Source organism: Myodes glareolus, chromosome 19 (assembly GCF_982192425.1).
Source record: "Myodes glareolus chromosome 19, mMyoGla1.1, whole genome shotgun sequence".
Classification (NCBI taxonomy): domain Eukaryota; kingdom Metazoa; phylum Chordata; class Mammalia; order Rodentia; family Cricetidae; genus Myodes; species Myodes glareolus.
In genome coordinates, this window is record NC_142044.1 from 48071570 (window position 1) to 48087772 (window position 16203).

At 49.8% G+C, this 16203-nt stretch overlaps 2 protein-coding genes across 3 annotated transcripts; both read right to left on the minus strand.

The window, feature by feature from the left end:
• Positions 1–88: 88 nt before the first annotated feature.
• Cdpf1 (cysteine rich DPF motif domain containing 1) lies at positions 89–4894 on the minus strand. 2 transcript variants are annotated; one of them, XM_048444930.3, is made up of 4 exons: positions 4837–4894; positions 2350–2465; positions 1382–1493; positions 89–662 (listed from the first exon to the last, which is right to left on the minus strand). In XM_048444930.3, the coding sequence occupies exons 2-4, from the start codon at positions 2460–2462 to the stop codon at positions 528–530; spliced, it is 360 nt and encodes a 119-aa protein (XP_048300887.1). In that variant the 5' UTR covers positions 2463–2465; positions 4837–4894; the 3' UTR covers positions 89–527. The 2 variants fall into 2 exon arrangements, with proteins under 2 accessions (XP_048300887.1, XP_048300891.1); XM_048444934.3 differs by having other exon boundaries at positions 4840–4860.
• Positions 4895–7612: 2718 nt separating this feature from the next.
• Pkdrej (polycystin family receptor for egg jelly) lies at positions 7613–14861 on the minus strand. Its single transcript, XM_048445118.3, has one exon. The coding sequence runs from the start codon at positions 14859–14861 to the stop codon at positions 8451–8453; it is 6411 nt and encodes a 2136-aa protein (XP_048301075.3). The 3' UTR covers positions 7613–8450.
• Between the last annotated feature and the right edge of the window lie 1342 nt (positions 14862–16203).

A 16203-nucleotide genomic window follows, 5' to 3' on the forward strand; every position in this document is an offset into this window, starting at 1 on the left:
GCTGGGACATGGCTGGTTTGCACAGACTGAGCCCCACAGATTGGCCCCGATGGGATGCACTGAGTGTCCAAGTAGGTCAGTGAAAAGGTTACTTAAACCATTAGTTTATTCTTCAGGTCTTTAATTATAAACATGGTACAAGGTCAAGGTTTAAATCATTTCCCAGACATGTGACACAGAATGTGACATAACCTTTGAATACCGTTGGAGGCTGATTTCCCTACAGACAGATGACATCATGTTACTTGGAAGTCCTGAGAGAAGCCGGGTGTCTCCCACAGGTACATCTACCGGGAGTGTCTACCAACTGTCCACTGAAGGAGGCTCCTTTTCCCTCATTCCTGGCCTCCAGTAGAGGCCAGTCCTGGAGCTGCAGCTGGATCCACTCCCGCTGTCTTGTCCGCCTCCTCGGTTCCCAGGGCTCCAGGTACTCCACAGTTCAGAGAAGGCCAGATACACAGCTCCCAGTGGAAAACCCTGGCTGAACCAGCCCAGCGCTGCACAGGAGGAGGCTGTGTGCATGGCAGTCAGGGATGGTTGGAAGGTCTCTTGGAGGCACCTTTTCTCTTCTCCACATCCTGCCTGATTTCCTGAGGGAAAGCACTGATATTCTCCTGAACACAGGGGAGGCAGACCCTCTTGGAGTAGAACAAGCTGCAATCCTATGAGAGGGAAGAGGGCTAGAACATGGAGGGTGGGGGCAACACAGCACTGCTCCTCCCAGGCAAGCCCCCCTCCCCCACACCACATAAGACACAGGGAGAGGCAGCCACCTGAGCAACAAAGGGATGCACCAAGGGCTGGCAGACTGGCCATCCTGCTTGAAGTTCTGAGGAACAATCCATTGCACTGGAGACCATCTTACTAACAATGTATTGTTTAATCCAAGAAAGGGGAAGATGCCTGACATTCTTGGGGGCAACTCCCACTTCTGCTTCCCAAATACAGCCCAAATCCAAGCAGTGAGCACTTGAGGCTCCTCAGAGGCTGGATCCCAGCCCACTTTTCCAGTCTGTTGACCTCAAACACTCCCTCCATAGTCTTCCTGCCAAGTCATGGGACCTGAGGCTCCTGCCACCATCCCCTACATCAACCAGACAGCCTACAGAGGGGACAGTTGTCAGGTATGACCTGTGGCAAGGCCCCTTGTGTGTGCTGAACCTGCAGCAGGTGCCAAGGGGTTCTCAGACCTTATGACGACTGCAAGGCCCAACCTCAGGCTGAGACACTCTACCTGCCCTCACTGGCCCTTTCCCTTTGCCCTTGTGTCCCCAGGGCTAGGCTAGCTATCATCTAAGAACCCTCACCCTCTCTCCACCTGGTGATCAGGAGGTCCCCACATCTGTGGGGGCAAAAACAGTAAGTCTCCAGGTGTACCTACCGGGTCCACACACACCAGCCTGCCACACACACTGCACCGCGAGCCGAGGACCAGAAACCTTGCCTTGTCTGAGGAGAAGGGATCCTTCATGATGTAGCTCTCCTCCAGGAGGCTGCAGGGAGAAGGGACACTCCTCTGTGAGCCACGCAGGGCTGCACAGCAGCACCAGAAGCCTCCGCAGGCAGGAACTAGTCAACCTGAGCAGTAGGGTAGTGGCAGAAAGGCTGGCAGCTGGGGGACAGGTGGGAATGGAAACGGGACCTAGCTCCAGTTCCACAAGGTGCAGTGGAAGCCTCCCAGAGCACGCCAGAGCAAGTAGGATTCACTAGGTGGGTTCATGAGGTCAACACGGGGCACGCTCTACTCCATCCCACATACATCAGCATGAGAGCAACTGAGTGGCATGATCCTCCACGGACACAAGGGAATTGAGCCTGGTCCCCTGTTGCTTTGTCATGAGTCCAGAATGAGCCAGCTTTCTCACATGATGTGTTGGATGAAGGACGAGCCCAATCCAACAAACAAGCTTAGAACTATCTCTACTCCCAACCTGCATGAAGCAGACCTTCAGGAAGGTGGTCCTTAGGAACCACTAGGCACCCGCCCAGCCCAGAATACCACCAGCAGGGACAGCGCAGGGCACAGACCCACATGAAAAAAGGCACCATGCTCCTCCATCGCTGTTTAGCCCGGGGCCACAAGGCTTCCATCTCATAGAGCAAGTGTCTAATTGTCAGCTGCACCTACAGGGAGGGCAGGGAATCCTGGCAGAGTTTTTTTTTTTTTTTTAAAAAAAAAAAAAAAAGCTTTCCAGCCTTGCCTGGGGCTTCCTCAGGCTATGCCTAGAGCATCCAGAGCAAGGGCAAGGACTGACCAACAACACCCACGCCAAGTACACTCTCCACATAGCACCCTCCGAGCAATGCTGGACAGAGCCTCTTGAGCACTGACCCAGAGCGCATACTCACACAACAGCCTGGGTATCTGGGGGCTTCTGCCCCACGTAGCTGTAAGGAGCTGTCAAGGCACAGAGCTGGCACTCAAACATGCCCAGGGGGCGGGGCTCTGCCTCGGATGCCATCTTCTGTAAGACCAAGAGGTAGGGTCATCACCATCGGAACCGAGAACCAGCACCCTTCAAATCCACTCTACCTGCTTGCTGTTCATATTCTCCTCCACAAGATGCAAGCCTCCTTGACAAACAAGCTCAAACTCAGAGCAAGTAATATCTATTCAATGCCACCCAGGATTGCCAAGTGTGTAAGATGAACTGAGCCTAGCTTTGGCTACAAAACAAAGTGAAACCAGAGAATCTGGTTTTCATCCCCACATGCTTCAACTAGATAATTTACTTTGTATTTATGTTTGTTTACTTGGGGAGAGGATTGTGCATCCATGGAATTCATGAAGAGTTCGGAGGACAACTTTCAGAAATTCTCTCCTTCTACAGTATAGGTCCTGGGGATTGATACAGGGTCATCAGCCTTGGCAGCAAATGACTTTAACCTCTGAACCATCTCACCAGCCATAATTTTTTAATTTTATTTTTGTTGCTTGGCTGATTTTGCATCGGTATACATGTATATATTAGTCAAGGTTCTCTAGAGTCACAAAACATGGGATGACTTTCTTGTGTGTGTGTAAGTGTATGTATGTGTGTGTATACAGCAATTTATTGGGCTGTCTTACAGGCTGTAGTTCAATAATGGTTAGCTGTGAATGGAAAGTTCAAGAATATAGCACTTGCTCAGTCCCATGAGGCTAGGTGTCTCAGGTGGTCTTCTGTATGTTCTAGAATCATAAAGTAGGTTCCAATCCAGTGAAGGAATGGATGTGCTGACAAGGTGAGGGCAGGCAGGTGAAGAATGAACAAACCCTTCCTTCGTCCACTGTCCTTACAAAGGCTCCCCAGCAGAGGGTGTGGCCCAGATTAAAGCCAGCCTCAAGATCTGGACCAAAGGCATGTTGTCTTCTTGCCTCAAGATCCGGATCACAAGTGTGCCCTCCATTTCTGGATTGTAGTTCAATCTAGATACAGTCAGTCTGACAACCAGGACTAGCCATCACAATGGGTCACAGAACCAACGTGGAGTCAGTTCTTACCTTTCACCATGTGGGATCTGGAGATCAGTTTCAGGTCAGGCTTGGAAGCAAGGCACCTTTATCTGCCGAGCCATCTCACCAGCCCCAATACGGATAATTTCTATAGACTTCCTTCAAGTTCACTGGCTTTATTCATGTCAACGGATAGGCCCCTTAAGTTATTCTTCCTCTCTTCCTATCTACTGTTCTTTTTCCCCGGACCAACTCCTCCTCTGCTGAAATCTCCATCTGTGTATGTATGTTATGTGTCTTTTCCACTGGCATGTTTAACATGTTAACCATGCTTGTTTTAAACCTCCCATCTGATAGTTGTAACATCTGAGCCATGTCTGGTTCTGCACCTATTTGAGTATCTTGTTCTTTGGCAGCAAGGCTGTCTCCTTGCTCTTTCTTGTGTCTCAGTCTGGGTTATGAGCCTGATTTGTCTATAAAATGGTAGAGGTAAAAACAGTATTTAGGACCCAGAGTGGGCATGTATGTCAGGCCTGTACTGTTTGATGCTGAATCAATCCAGTAAGAGGTTTGGCTTTCCTGGTTGTTCTTCTGTACTGGCTTCGAATTCCTCTAGCATTACTTGTGCTTAGGTGTGAGATTTATTGGCCTCTCAGATACTATTTAAGGACAGATTCATGTGCCTCTTGCGCCTTCCCTTCACTGGATGCAAGAATCTTCACTTGCTATTTGGATGGCACTCCTATACTCAGGTGTATCTAAGGTCTTGAAGGACCTGCCTCCTTGTAGGTTGCTGGCTAAGTGGTTCACTGGCAAATAGGGTTTGATGAGTTCAAGAAAACGCGATTCACAGATTTTACAGCGCTGTATAGGAATTCCTACCTCGCCTTTCAAAGTTCCCACACAACCAATCAGCAGCCCCCAGCCCCAACTGTGCCCTCCTCTAACCCTCCGGGTCCTGCACATTTAGAGCCAGAAGGCACAAGCCTTGGAAACTGGCAGGGGTTCCAAATGATGTCTAAAAATGAAAATCCTATTTTGGGTGTGCGCGAACCTAACTAGCTCTGCTTGGTATCTCAACTCGCACGTCGCAGGCCCGCTGCTGGGCACGTTGCCCTCGTAGCAGGTGACAGTCAGGGGACAGTCCCAGGATAGCAAGACTGGGCAGAACCTCCACCTCCCGCTCAATCTCCCGGGTCACAGGGCTCCGCCTGGCGACCAAAGACACCTACTAGCCACCCGCGCGCAGCCCTCCCCGCGCCCTCAGCGGGGTGTTAGGCCCAACGCCTCCCTCTCAGCTTCCAGAAGCGCCGAGGCTAGACCTAGCGAGCCCGGCCGTGAAGAAAGAACGGCACAGCTCACCACGCGCGTCCCCGCGACACACGACCGCGCGCACTCACCACCTCCCCGCCGAAAGTCCAACGGCGCCTGCGTGACCCGCCCACGCCCCTAGCTCCGCCTCATGGCGCCTGCGCGGCCCCGCCCCAGATCCGCCGAGGCTCCGCCCTCACCCCGTACAGTCCGTGCTGTCCCGCCGGGAGGAGGAAGTGTGAGCCTACTGAGCCCCTAGGCCAGGGCTCACCTCAAGGCGATTCCACCCAGTCCCCGCCTCCGAACGCAATTTTAGTCTGTGGGGTGTCCTTGTCGGGGTAGACCTTCACCGGCCGCTTCCCGATTCCGTTTCCGCTGGCGACGTCTAGAGGTTGTGGATCTCTACCTGAGCTCTGTCTGGGCTTCTTCAGGACAAAGCGTACTGATGGCCGACAAAAACAAAACCAATTCTTCTTAAATTTTGCTTGGTGAACCAGTGAATGTATTGGGATTATTTCCAGAGCTAAGAATGACTGAAGTAATTGCAACATTGAAAAGCCTACCCTATGGGGTTAATGACTTGTCTGCACGACTTGAAGGCAGTTCCCTCTGTCTCTCGCAACAATTGCTAACTGCTTTAGTAACTTTGGGGAGGGGCTTTGTGGATAGTCTTTTTTTGTTTGATTGGTTTGGTTTTGGTTTTTTGAGACAGGGTTTCTCTGTGTAACCGAACCCTGGCTGTCCTGGAATTCGCTTTCTAGACAAGACTGGCCTCGAAATCACAGAGATCTTCCTGCCTCTGCCTCTCAAGTGCTGGGGTTAAAAGCATGTGCCACCACGTCTGTCGTGGATAGTCTTGAATTAAAAGTTTGGTGAACTTTCTGATTCTGGTCCATCCTCCTCTGCCTCCAGGAGAGAATGTTTCCATCTACAGGAAAGGGAACACTATATAACAAACACTTGGCTTCTTTCTATGGCCCGTATTTCTGCACCTCTTGGATAATGTTCCCTGAACCTTGGAAAGGGTTACATAGAACTCTAATTGCTTTCTTTCACTTATGGTTGGGCATTGATCCTCTATGCTATAGGAACAGGTATTTATTTACAGCTGTTTGGCTGGTTTTGAGTCTCATTAACTACCACTGACTGCAGAAAGAAGAGCAGCAGTAACCTGTGGGTAAGAAACACACGTGTTTTAGGGGCATGTCTGTTCATTCAGCAAAACGATAGTACTCTCCCCACCAGAGCCTATGACCTCCAGCCACAAGTTTTTGCCAGTTTTATAGTTCCAAACATGGGTTCCTTCCTGGGGAGCCTTAAATTCAATCAGAAGGTGTTGTCTACATTCACACCAGTTTGCCATTATTGTACCAGCAGACACCTCTTGCCTGGCGTGGTCGTGTAATGAAATCCATAAGCCAAACAGGACTATTGACAATAATTCTCCCTCTGCAGTGTGGGCTCCTCAGTTTTGGCCTAATGTGCTCCATGTCCTGTAATATATATGTTTTCACCTAATTTAGCCATGCAACCAACATTAGTGGAAATTGCCTTTCTGGTTTCTTGGATTTAAAGGGTTTTGTTGGTTAGCAACTTGTAGGGACATAACCTGCCCTTGGCTGTGTGGGACTTTCTTTCAATAACCCTACAGCTTCTGGGGATGGTTTTCTAACCATGCAATGTCCTTTCTTAACTGTTGCTGTACTGTTCTTCCAGATGTATCTCCAAGACACCTGATGGCCAGCACTATGGCATATATGTAATAAAACCCTCTCACAAAAGATAGGCAGAATCACTGAGCGCCTGCCATTCCAAGCAAGTGCCAGTTGAGTTTGAGATTAAGCAGCAGAAGGGATTCTGTAACAAAGCCATTAGCAATGTACAGTACAACACAAAACAACTGAGCTGTTGAGTGCTCAGCCCTAAATGGGACATTTATAACACTCCCGCCACCAGCAAGACTCAGGGAGCATCTCAGAAGAGGGGCCAGAAAGAACTTAAGAGCAGAGGGATAGTGGGGGAAGGCATTATGAAATGCTGTCTTTTGGACATGGCGTGGCCATTGGCCTCATGAGTTCACAGCAACCAAGTTTACCTGTACAAGTCTACATAATAAGACCAAGCCAGTTAACATTCCAGCGTGGATCGGGGAGGGACTCCTGTGGCTCCACCCTGTCTCGGGAGTTATTGGCAACTGGTGGCTACTGGGGAAAGAGGTGTCATGGTCCTAAACCCATCCAGAGTAGGCAGGGCTTAGGATGAGGATGATGATGGCGGTGGTGGCACGAAGGTGGGAAGAGGAAGTCTTGGGGGCGTACAGAAGGCATGGTAGGAGTGGGTAGATTCCAGGTATATTATATACTTCCATGAATTTTAAAATAAAGCTGAATATGGTGATACACACCTTTAATCCCAGCACTGGGGGAGCTGAGATATTATTTATTTATTTGGTCTTTCTTTCTTTCTTTCTTTCTTTCTTTCTTTTTTTAATTTGGTTTTTCAAGACAGCTTTGGAGCCTGCCCTGGAACTAGCTCTTGTAGACCAGACTGGTCTCATTTTCATAGAGCCTCACCTGCCTCTGTCTCCCAAGTGCTGGGATTAAAGGCATGTGCCATGGCCACCAGGCAGAGGCAGGCAGATCTAAATAGTGAGTTCCAGGACAGTCAGAATTATGTAGTTAGCTCCTGTCTCAAAAAAAAAAAAGTATAGAGTGTCATACAGGTGAGTCTTCAAAGTCGCAGGACTCTGCTGTGAGTCTAGTGCAGCCGTAGCCTCGCTTGTGTGTTTCCTTTTCTGCCCTCAATTCAAAGGCAGCCACAGATATGCCTTGATCCCTTACACAGAAATCACTGCACGGGTCACAGAAGAACTCTCAAGTTTAATTCACATAAAACTTAAAGTGGTGTCACCATAAAGGCACATGCCTCTGGGTAACAATATAATAGTTGTTAGCCCTTGTTCTTCGTGAACAGTAAAACGCATTCCCTTCCTCCTAAATCATCCACCCAGTCATAAATGTACCCGGATGCCCAAGTCATTGGACACATATTGTTATATCCAGAACAGGTACCATATCTCCACATGGACCTTTGTGCACCTTTGTTGGCAACAGCTGTATCTCTTGGTCAGGGACTGTTACCAAGTGCACTAGAAATGCTTATTCTGATGGGATTACGTGGGAAGTTTCAGATCCCTGTCCCCTGCTCTGATCTCTGCAGCCTCAAACTCTAAAGCCAGGCCTGGAACTCCCCGCACAGGACCCCTCTAACCCGGGCCTGCAGAAAGGCTGGAGAAGAGAGGCTTCTCAGGCATGGTCTGCAAGGGAGTCTCCCAGGGAGACTGGCCAGTTTGCTTCTGCTTAGAGGCTGCTAGCCTGAGGCTAAATCCACGATGGGACCTGGCCAGCTCTTTCCCTTGAGGTTGGATCTCAAAATCAGTGGCTGTCACTCCTCCATACTGCTGCAGGCTCCCACAAAAGGAGTCCCTGAATCCCATCCAGAGGGAATCCACCTTGACATCCTCTTTTCTCCCCCAATATTCCCCTCTGCTCATAAGTTCTTATTCCCAAGAGCAGGGCCCAGAGTGGGGATACTCCAGGTGTGGATATGTGCATGACCGAGCCATCAGACATTCTTTGGTCCCCTTGACAAACACCTAATGTTTAGGGGCATTCTTGCTTGTGGCCCTTCCAATCCTCACCAGTCAGACAACAAGGTAAACCATTTTCTTCCCATTGATGTTTCTGGTCTTTAGCCCCAGGAACCGCCGATTGTTTTTCTCTGGCTGCCCATACATCATGTCAACGAAGAATTCGGATTGGTCTTTGTCCCTAGATCGGGAGGTGAGAAAGTCAAACCCAGATCTTAGATTATCACACAGGTAGGTGATTGCCTCTGCCTCATCTGATGGCTCCTCATACACAGGCTGCTTCATCTCGTCATAGGCAGACAGAATCACCGCCTGAAACAAGTTGATGAAGATGCAGATCATCACCAGCATAAAAGATGATAGAAACAGGACCCCAAGAACCTTGTTGCTGGAAAATTCTGTGTTCTGAAAGGCTGACACGCAGTAGGAGAAGATGGTTTGGGTGGCGTGAATGATGTTGCTGTAATTCCATTCATGCTGACCGAACACCAGGTACCCGAAAGCTACGTACATGAAGGAATACATAGATACCACCAAGGCCATGTGGCAGATGCCAGGAAGGGCGGCCTGAATGGCCTTCTGAGCCAGGCGCACGTCATAGAAGAATCTGGAATACCTGAGTGTCTTCAGTATGGTCAGAAATAACAAGAAAGCCAAGATGATCCTCATGGAATGATCCAGCTGAGAAACGGCATGGAAGGGGATGAAGCCTCCAGGGTGAGTCAGGTAAAGCTGGACCATGCTGGTGGCCAGGAGGTGCTTCTGGAAGAAGAGGACTATCAGCAGGGTGAACATGCACTTCAGAGACAAGTTGAGCAGGTTGTACACACTCCTCAAGTAGGAAGCTCTTTCTTGCATGATGACGTAGCCCTCGTCCACAACATAGGCACAAAAGAAAATGAGGATGGCTGCATACAGGTAGATCTCTGCCGAAGTCTCTCTGTTGAAATCAGACAGCGAGAAGGAGTACACCGAGAGGCTGGAGTTGACCACCCCTAAAGGAGAGACTTCGAACACAACTGAAATGCTACACAGCAGACTGGCGTCTGGATTCAGGGTGGTCAGTTCCACAATCACAGCCCATGTCATCCCATCAAGCCAATTCTTAACCTCAAGTTCCTTGAGCCTCAGTGTGGAATTAGAGATCTGCTCTTCTGGAAAGAAATAGAAGGCATACCCTCCAGATCCATAGGTGTTTAACACTCCATAGGAATGATACACCCATTTCTTCCCAGGAGGCTTGTAAGTAAATCCATCACTGGTTTTGCCTGTAGACCGCTTGGCAGCCTTATTCCAAACACTGGAATAGTGTTTTGTGTCTTCTGGGTCAATGCCATACTGCGGGTGACAGTGGATTTCTCCTGCGATGCTTCTCTGCGCAAACTTCTTGGCCAACAGACAAGTTTTGTTGCTAGGCTTGGCCCTCACTTGCCTCATAAGTGGAAGGCCAAGGATTTTGGAGGAGCTGTCTGGAAGGAACGTTGGGTTCAGGTTATTGTGTAACAAAGGCAGGAGCACACTGTTGAGCCATGTGTAGATATCGCCCAGCTTCATCACAGTGGCGAGACCCATGGAGAACTGATGGCCAATGAACTGGTTATAGAAGAAGCTGTCTTTATGCCGCAGTGTGACAATGAGGAGTAGGAGAAGGGCCAGAAATATGAAGTGGGTCACTAGGTAGCCCAGGAACAAGAGGGACCTCCTCCTGATCCTCCTCTTCCTCCTGAGTATTTGGATTTTGTCTTCAGTGAGGGGCTGGTATATGCTCGAGCTTCGGAGGTCGTCCAAGTCCTCGTGGAGCTGCTGCATCTGCTCTCGCGACATCTTCGCCTCCTGCAGCCTGATTTCTGTGTAATGGTACTTGCTAGACCATGAGAGGTTTTTACAGTACTTGGGTTTTTTTGCCCTGGTGCTTGACCACAGTAGAATCTTACATGGTTGTACGAGGAACACAGACTGACAGAAGGAGCAGAAAGATGCAAAGAGCCACTCGACTGACTTGTCATAGCCGTACGTCAGGCCATAGAATACAATAAGGAACGATGATATGCCAGAAGTGGCAAACACCAAAAACCAGGCTATGTACATACACCACCTGGGCAGGATAATCTGGGTTTTATTTTTAACGGGCTCAGCAGTATCTGGCTGGGTAAAGGAGTCCCTTGAAGATGTGTCTTCACTGTCTATATTACTGTTACTGAAGTTCCTATTGGACTTCTGGGTGTCTGGGACCTTGCTGTCTGCTTTCTTACTCTTCCGGGAGGTCTTTAAGGCTGTCTTTGAAGGCTTTTCCCTGGGAGCAGATGTGGACTTGGCAGCTTTTTTGGAGAGAGTCTTCACTTCGTGGTCATGCCATTGTTCTAGCCGTTCTTTCCAGAACACACCTTCCTCTGACATCAGGGGGTGCTTCTGAGGTACCACCTTGTCTAGATCCACTCGCGGTTTCTTCTGGGAATAGGTGAAGAGAAAGGTTATCAATATTTGCACGGGGATTGTGATTAACACACTTTCAATTCCTATCATCATTGACCTGATGATGCGCCCCTCTCTGGATTCCGTTTGCTCATTTGTGTTCAGATTGAAGAACATGATGTTACAAACGAGAGAGCTCAGCAGCATGGCCAAGCAGCAGGACAACCGCTGGAGCCTGTTGACTGGTTTGGGGACAACGTCGGTGAAAACGGAGAACCACATGTGGTTTTTCCCGAGCTTATGGCTCAGGTCAATTAGGAAGAAGTCGATTCTTCTCAGAGGTTCATTCGGGTTGGAGACAGAAAATGTTGCCTCCAAAGTGGTGTCCACAGAGAACCACCTTCGGCACATAAACAGCCAAATGTGTCTGCTGAAGAGATTTTCTACTTTGATTCGACTTAGGTACCAGCTAGGCGCTGTGCCTTCATTGTCGTGCCACACTCGGATGGAGTGGATGTCCCCCAAGTCATGCTTTGTTGTTAGGAGGAAAGTGTTGATGCTTCCTCGGTAGAGAGTTTTAAAATTGGGATGGCTTAAACAATGCACGTTGCTGGTGCTCTCTGTGCCCATAAGCTGGATAAAGACATTGGCTCTGGTTCCGGACCCCAAGCGACTCCCAGTAAAGATGGTAATCAGGTAGCATATGCTATCAAAAGGATCATTATCAGGCAGTATTACCACATGGTCCCGAAGATACTGATCCATTACATCCCTGTGCAAGGCCCAGAAAGCCAGAATAACATACAGGATTATAATGAAAAGCACAGCCAGGAAGGTTGCGGGGTTTTGGCTAAGTTTTCTAATGATCGTTAGCTGCAGATCCACAGGGTTAGGGACCACGATCACCTTACCAGTCACAAAGCGGGTGTGCAGGTGATGGTAGATCAGCTTGACCGAGGCCAGCTGCCGCCGGCTCCGCCCCACCTTCCTGCAGATGCAGTGGACTCGTTTCCATGTGGTCTTTTCACCCAACGCACAGGTGCCTTCTTGCCAATCACCCTGGATCCCATACAAGTCCAAACAGTGAACCGTGAAGAGAGCAATTCGCACTAGCTTGTTAGTGGGCCTAAAGACAAAGCGAGGTGCCTGCAGGACCACGGATATGTTATACTTGAACGAATGGCTGCGTTGAGCTATGACTCGAAGCAAGGATGAGGGCAGACAAACCACGCGGGCCTCCTTGACTGGACAGGTTGGGTCAAACAGACCGCTCCACTTAGCAATGGGGGGGATGCCATGAGGTACCAGGAAAATGGCAACCAAATTGGTGGGGGTGAGCTTATTGCCTGCATATACCAAGGCCTTGAACAACACTGTCACTTTGGTGACAATTTGAATCAGCACCTCCCCGGTCCTTCTGCTGTCCACCTCAAAGCTAACTCCACCAGCTGTCATCTTTGAAAACCCAGCACCCTCAAGGACTGGTCCCACCATGAGGTTAAAACTCGCAAAGGTCAAGTCTTTTCTAGCCATGTACACTTCCGCTACATCGGGTGTGATCTCTATGACACTGCCGTTATCTGTGGCTCCTGTCATTCTGAACCCTACCACGTCTGAAGAAATGTTTTCCGGGTAAGTTAACCAAGGAAAGGGGTCATTGGTGAACTCACAAAACGTCATCGAAACTGGAGCCTTCGAAGGTAGACCGGCAACCCTGCTTGCACTCAGTGTCGCAAGGAGGCAGTCCGGGCAGCGTGTCTCATTTCTGAAGACCCGAGCAACATGCGAATTTTCAGCTTTCTCCACATACATGTTAAAGTTGCTGGTCCTCAGTACTGTAGTTTTGCTCCCTGGCACCTTGTTAGCCAGGATCGTGTCTGAGAGAGATTCAATTACAAAGAAAGGGTCTTGGAACACGTAGTAGGGGCTGATCAGCTTAAGAAGGTTAGACAGACCGGTGAGGATGCCGGTGCCCACAATTTCAATGTGCCGGGTATGAAAGTGTTTGTTCCTGCGTTGGTAGGTTTGCAGGGCTTGGTTTGCTTGCCACAGCCGTAATGTGGCTCCCACTGAAAATGCTTGACTGGAGTTAGAGGCTTTCTGTGTTAATTTGGTGACCGCCATCACCACCTGGCAGATCTCGTCCAGGGTACTCATGGTGGGCACAAACGACTGATTGACAAGGTGTTCCAGGAACTGAGCTCTCTCATCTTCGAGCTCCAGCTCCCTTTTCATGTTATTCAAGACAGAAGCCACCACATATATTAAGTAGCCTGCGGGCAGCCAGTCCTGCTTTTGAAGCAGAGTAGACAGGGGTGACGTCGGTCCCGTGGTGAAATTGAGCAGCTGTTGTAAAACGGTCCTCGGCGAGTCCCTGACAGTTGGCACCAGTACAGTGGCTTGCAAAGTCACTTGAGTAAAAGTCCCTAGTGAGTCATAGACCTGAGCGTACAGCTCCAAACTGTAGTGACTCGCCATCACGCCAACGGGAAGAAAGAAGGCAGGTGTTGTGGACTGCGTTCCTAAATACGCAATGGTCCCTAGTGTGTTCTCTTCTACTGAACTGATTTCGCCAGTGCTCTCCAGCTCAGCTACAGTTATCTTATATGTAAGGGGGAGGTTCTTATCCTTAAAATCACTGCATTCAACAACAAACTTAGTAACCATCGAAATCCCTTTCGCTGGATTGATCTCGCACTTGCCAACTTGGGGGCCATGGTTAATGACAAAGGGATGTATCAAATTCAACGTTGTACCACTCCAAGATTTTAGATCCAGAGAAACCCAAAACCCGCGTTCCAAAAAATTCCTAAAGGCAAATGCTTTTATAGATAAAAAAGTCCCATTCCTCCTAGTGAAGGCTTGCCCTGTCCAGTCAAATGTCACTTCATGACCTGACCGAGACAAGATGGACCAGCTATAGAAATCCTGGCTGGCACAACCTGTGCAATCCAGAGACAGAGAGAATCTGTCTGACACGACTAACGTGGGGCCACAATTTTCAATGCATGAAATGAGCGCCGTAGGCCGGAGTCCTTTCAGTACCTGTATGGTTTTATCTGCAAACGCAGTTCTGTTTTGTTTCCGTACTACCAGTCTGAAGTAATACACGCCGTTGCCCCTAAGAGTTTCTGGTGGGATGGTTAGTACCGGGCCCACTGCCCAAGGCCAGTTCAATGTATCCTGCTCTGGGTGACAGACATCCTGCTTGATCACTGGTACGTAACTGTCACCATAGTATGTAGGATTTGTGGTACAGTACCAAAAAAAATGGAGCCCCTTTGTGGGGATGTCTGCCTCTGGGTCATAGGACATGCTTCCATTCAGGACCAGTTTATCAGAGAAATTCATAGTCACTTTGGCAGTTGCAGGAAGAAGAATCGCCTTCAGGGGACGTTGTATAACCCAAATGTAGATACTATCCGAGTCTGTCAGCGGGGGCAAGGTGGAGTCCCACCTGTTGATAGACAGCGTGAAGTTAAAGACATACACCCCATAAGGCAGGGCAAATTTGGGGATGTGGATGGAGGAAAACTTCATCACCCGCACCTGCGGCAGGCGCACAGGTCGGTTCCAGTCAGGCGTGTCGTTCACAGAGGTCACCAAAAAGTACAACCAATTTTTGCGAATGATCATGGCATCAGGGCAGTCCCAGAGCATGGTGACGTTGAGGGTGACTTCCTCATTCCTGCTCAGGATGAGGGGAGCGTGCTGGTCTTTCCTGTTGATCTTCACCTGCTGAATAGTACAGATGGTCGTCTGGCAGGACACCGTAGCCTTAAAGGCTGCAGGGTCCGAGAAGTTGACTTTCAGGAGGACACGCGCAGCTGCGCCCGAGGGACACTTACGGGGCAGCGTAGGGCCCGCGCGGCGCGGGGCTGTGCGCGAGGAGAGGCCACCGGTGCCACCGCCCTGGACGCTGCTCTCCTCGCCTTGCCCCAGCCCCGGGGCAGCCCTGAGCACGCCCGGCAGCCCGCGAGGGCTGGGGGATGGCGGCAGGCGGCCAAGGCCCAGACCCAGTCCCAGGAGCAGCAGCGCGGGGCCCGGCCACATGGCTCCCCCAGGAGCTGCGGGGCCTCGGGGCGCAACGGCCGTGACGCTGGGCTGGGCCGCGAGCGCACCGGGAGGGGCCGGGCACGTAGCCGGCCGCGGGACACCGTGCCCCGCAACACTGGAATAAAGCGGTCCACGAGCATCTGGGGCTCAGACGCCACAGGGCAATGAGTTCCCACGGGGAGTGGGTTTTCAGGGACTGCGGATTTCCAGGGCTTAGTGAGTTTCAAGAAGAGTGTGTTCCCAGGGGCGGTTGGGTACCAAATGGCAGTAGGTTCCCAGGAACAGTGGGGTCTCAGGGTCATCAAAGGTCTCAGGACCAAGGAAAAGCACTGAACACTGCGCGTGGAAAATCACAGAAAAGTGGGGGAATGGGTCTCGGGGAGTCTCAGGAACAAGGAGGATCATAGAGCTGCTGGGACCTATATCACAGGACACTGGGGCATTAAGGGCAATGCCATTTCCAGAAAGGCAAGCTAGGTCACTAGGTACTGGCCAGCAGCCTGTCTCAAGACTGCTTCCCACTGCCTCTTTTCTTCCCACACTGGTGTAGGCTCCAGGATCAGGGCTTGCTAAATGAGGTTAATCCCGCTCCCCGCCCCCACCTCTTTTCTTCTTTTTAAAACTGGACACACCAAAAAAGCTTCTTAGCAGAAATTCCGCTCCCACGGGAAAACCAGTTCCAAAATAATGTAATCAGGAGGACCTTGCCAGCGCCTCAGCTCAGTCTGAGGACATTTGACATTTGTTCTTGTTTTGTTTCTTCCCTCCACTTTTAAATGCATTATTTACATATTTGTTTGCTTGTTTGTTTGAGACAGTGTCATCCCAGGAACCAACTGAATGAAGATCCTCCTGCCTCAGCCTCCTCAGTGCTAGGATAATAGGAGTGTGTTCGAACCTAGCTAAGAATAACTATGTGATTTAGGAGGGAGAAGGTTACTGGAGATAAAACCTAGGGTCTCCAGGAATGATAGACAGGGGCTGTATCCCTGAGTCCTAACAGGAAACCTTTGGGGGCATTTCTTCTTCTTCTTCTTCTTCTTCTTCTTCTTCTTCTTCTTCTTCTTCTTCTTCTTCTTCTTCTTCTTCTTCTTCTTTTCTTCTTCTTCTCCTCCTCCTCCTCCTCCTCCTCTTTTTCTTCTCCTCCTCTTCTTCCTCCTCCTCCTCTTCCTCCTCCTTCTCCTCCTTCTTCTTTCTCCTCCTCCTGCTCCCTCTACTTCTCCTTTTTCCCTTTTTCAAAGGTGTTCAAAACTATAAATTCCTTACTACACAGTGTTTAAATACATCCTACATGCTTATTGTATTTTTGTCGCCTTTCTGTTAAAATATAACTAATTCC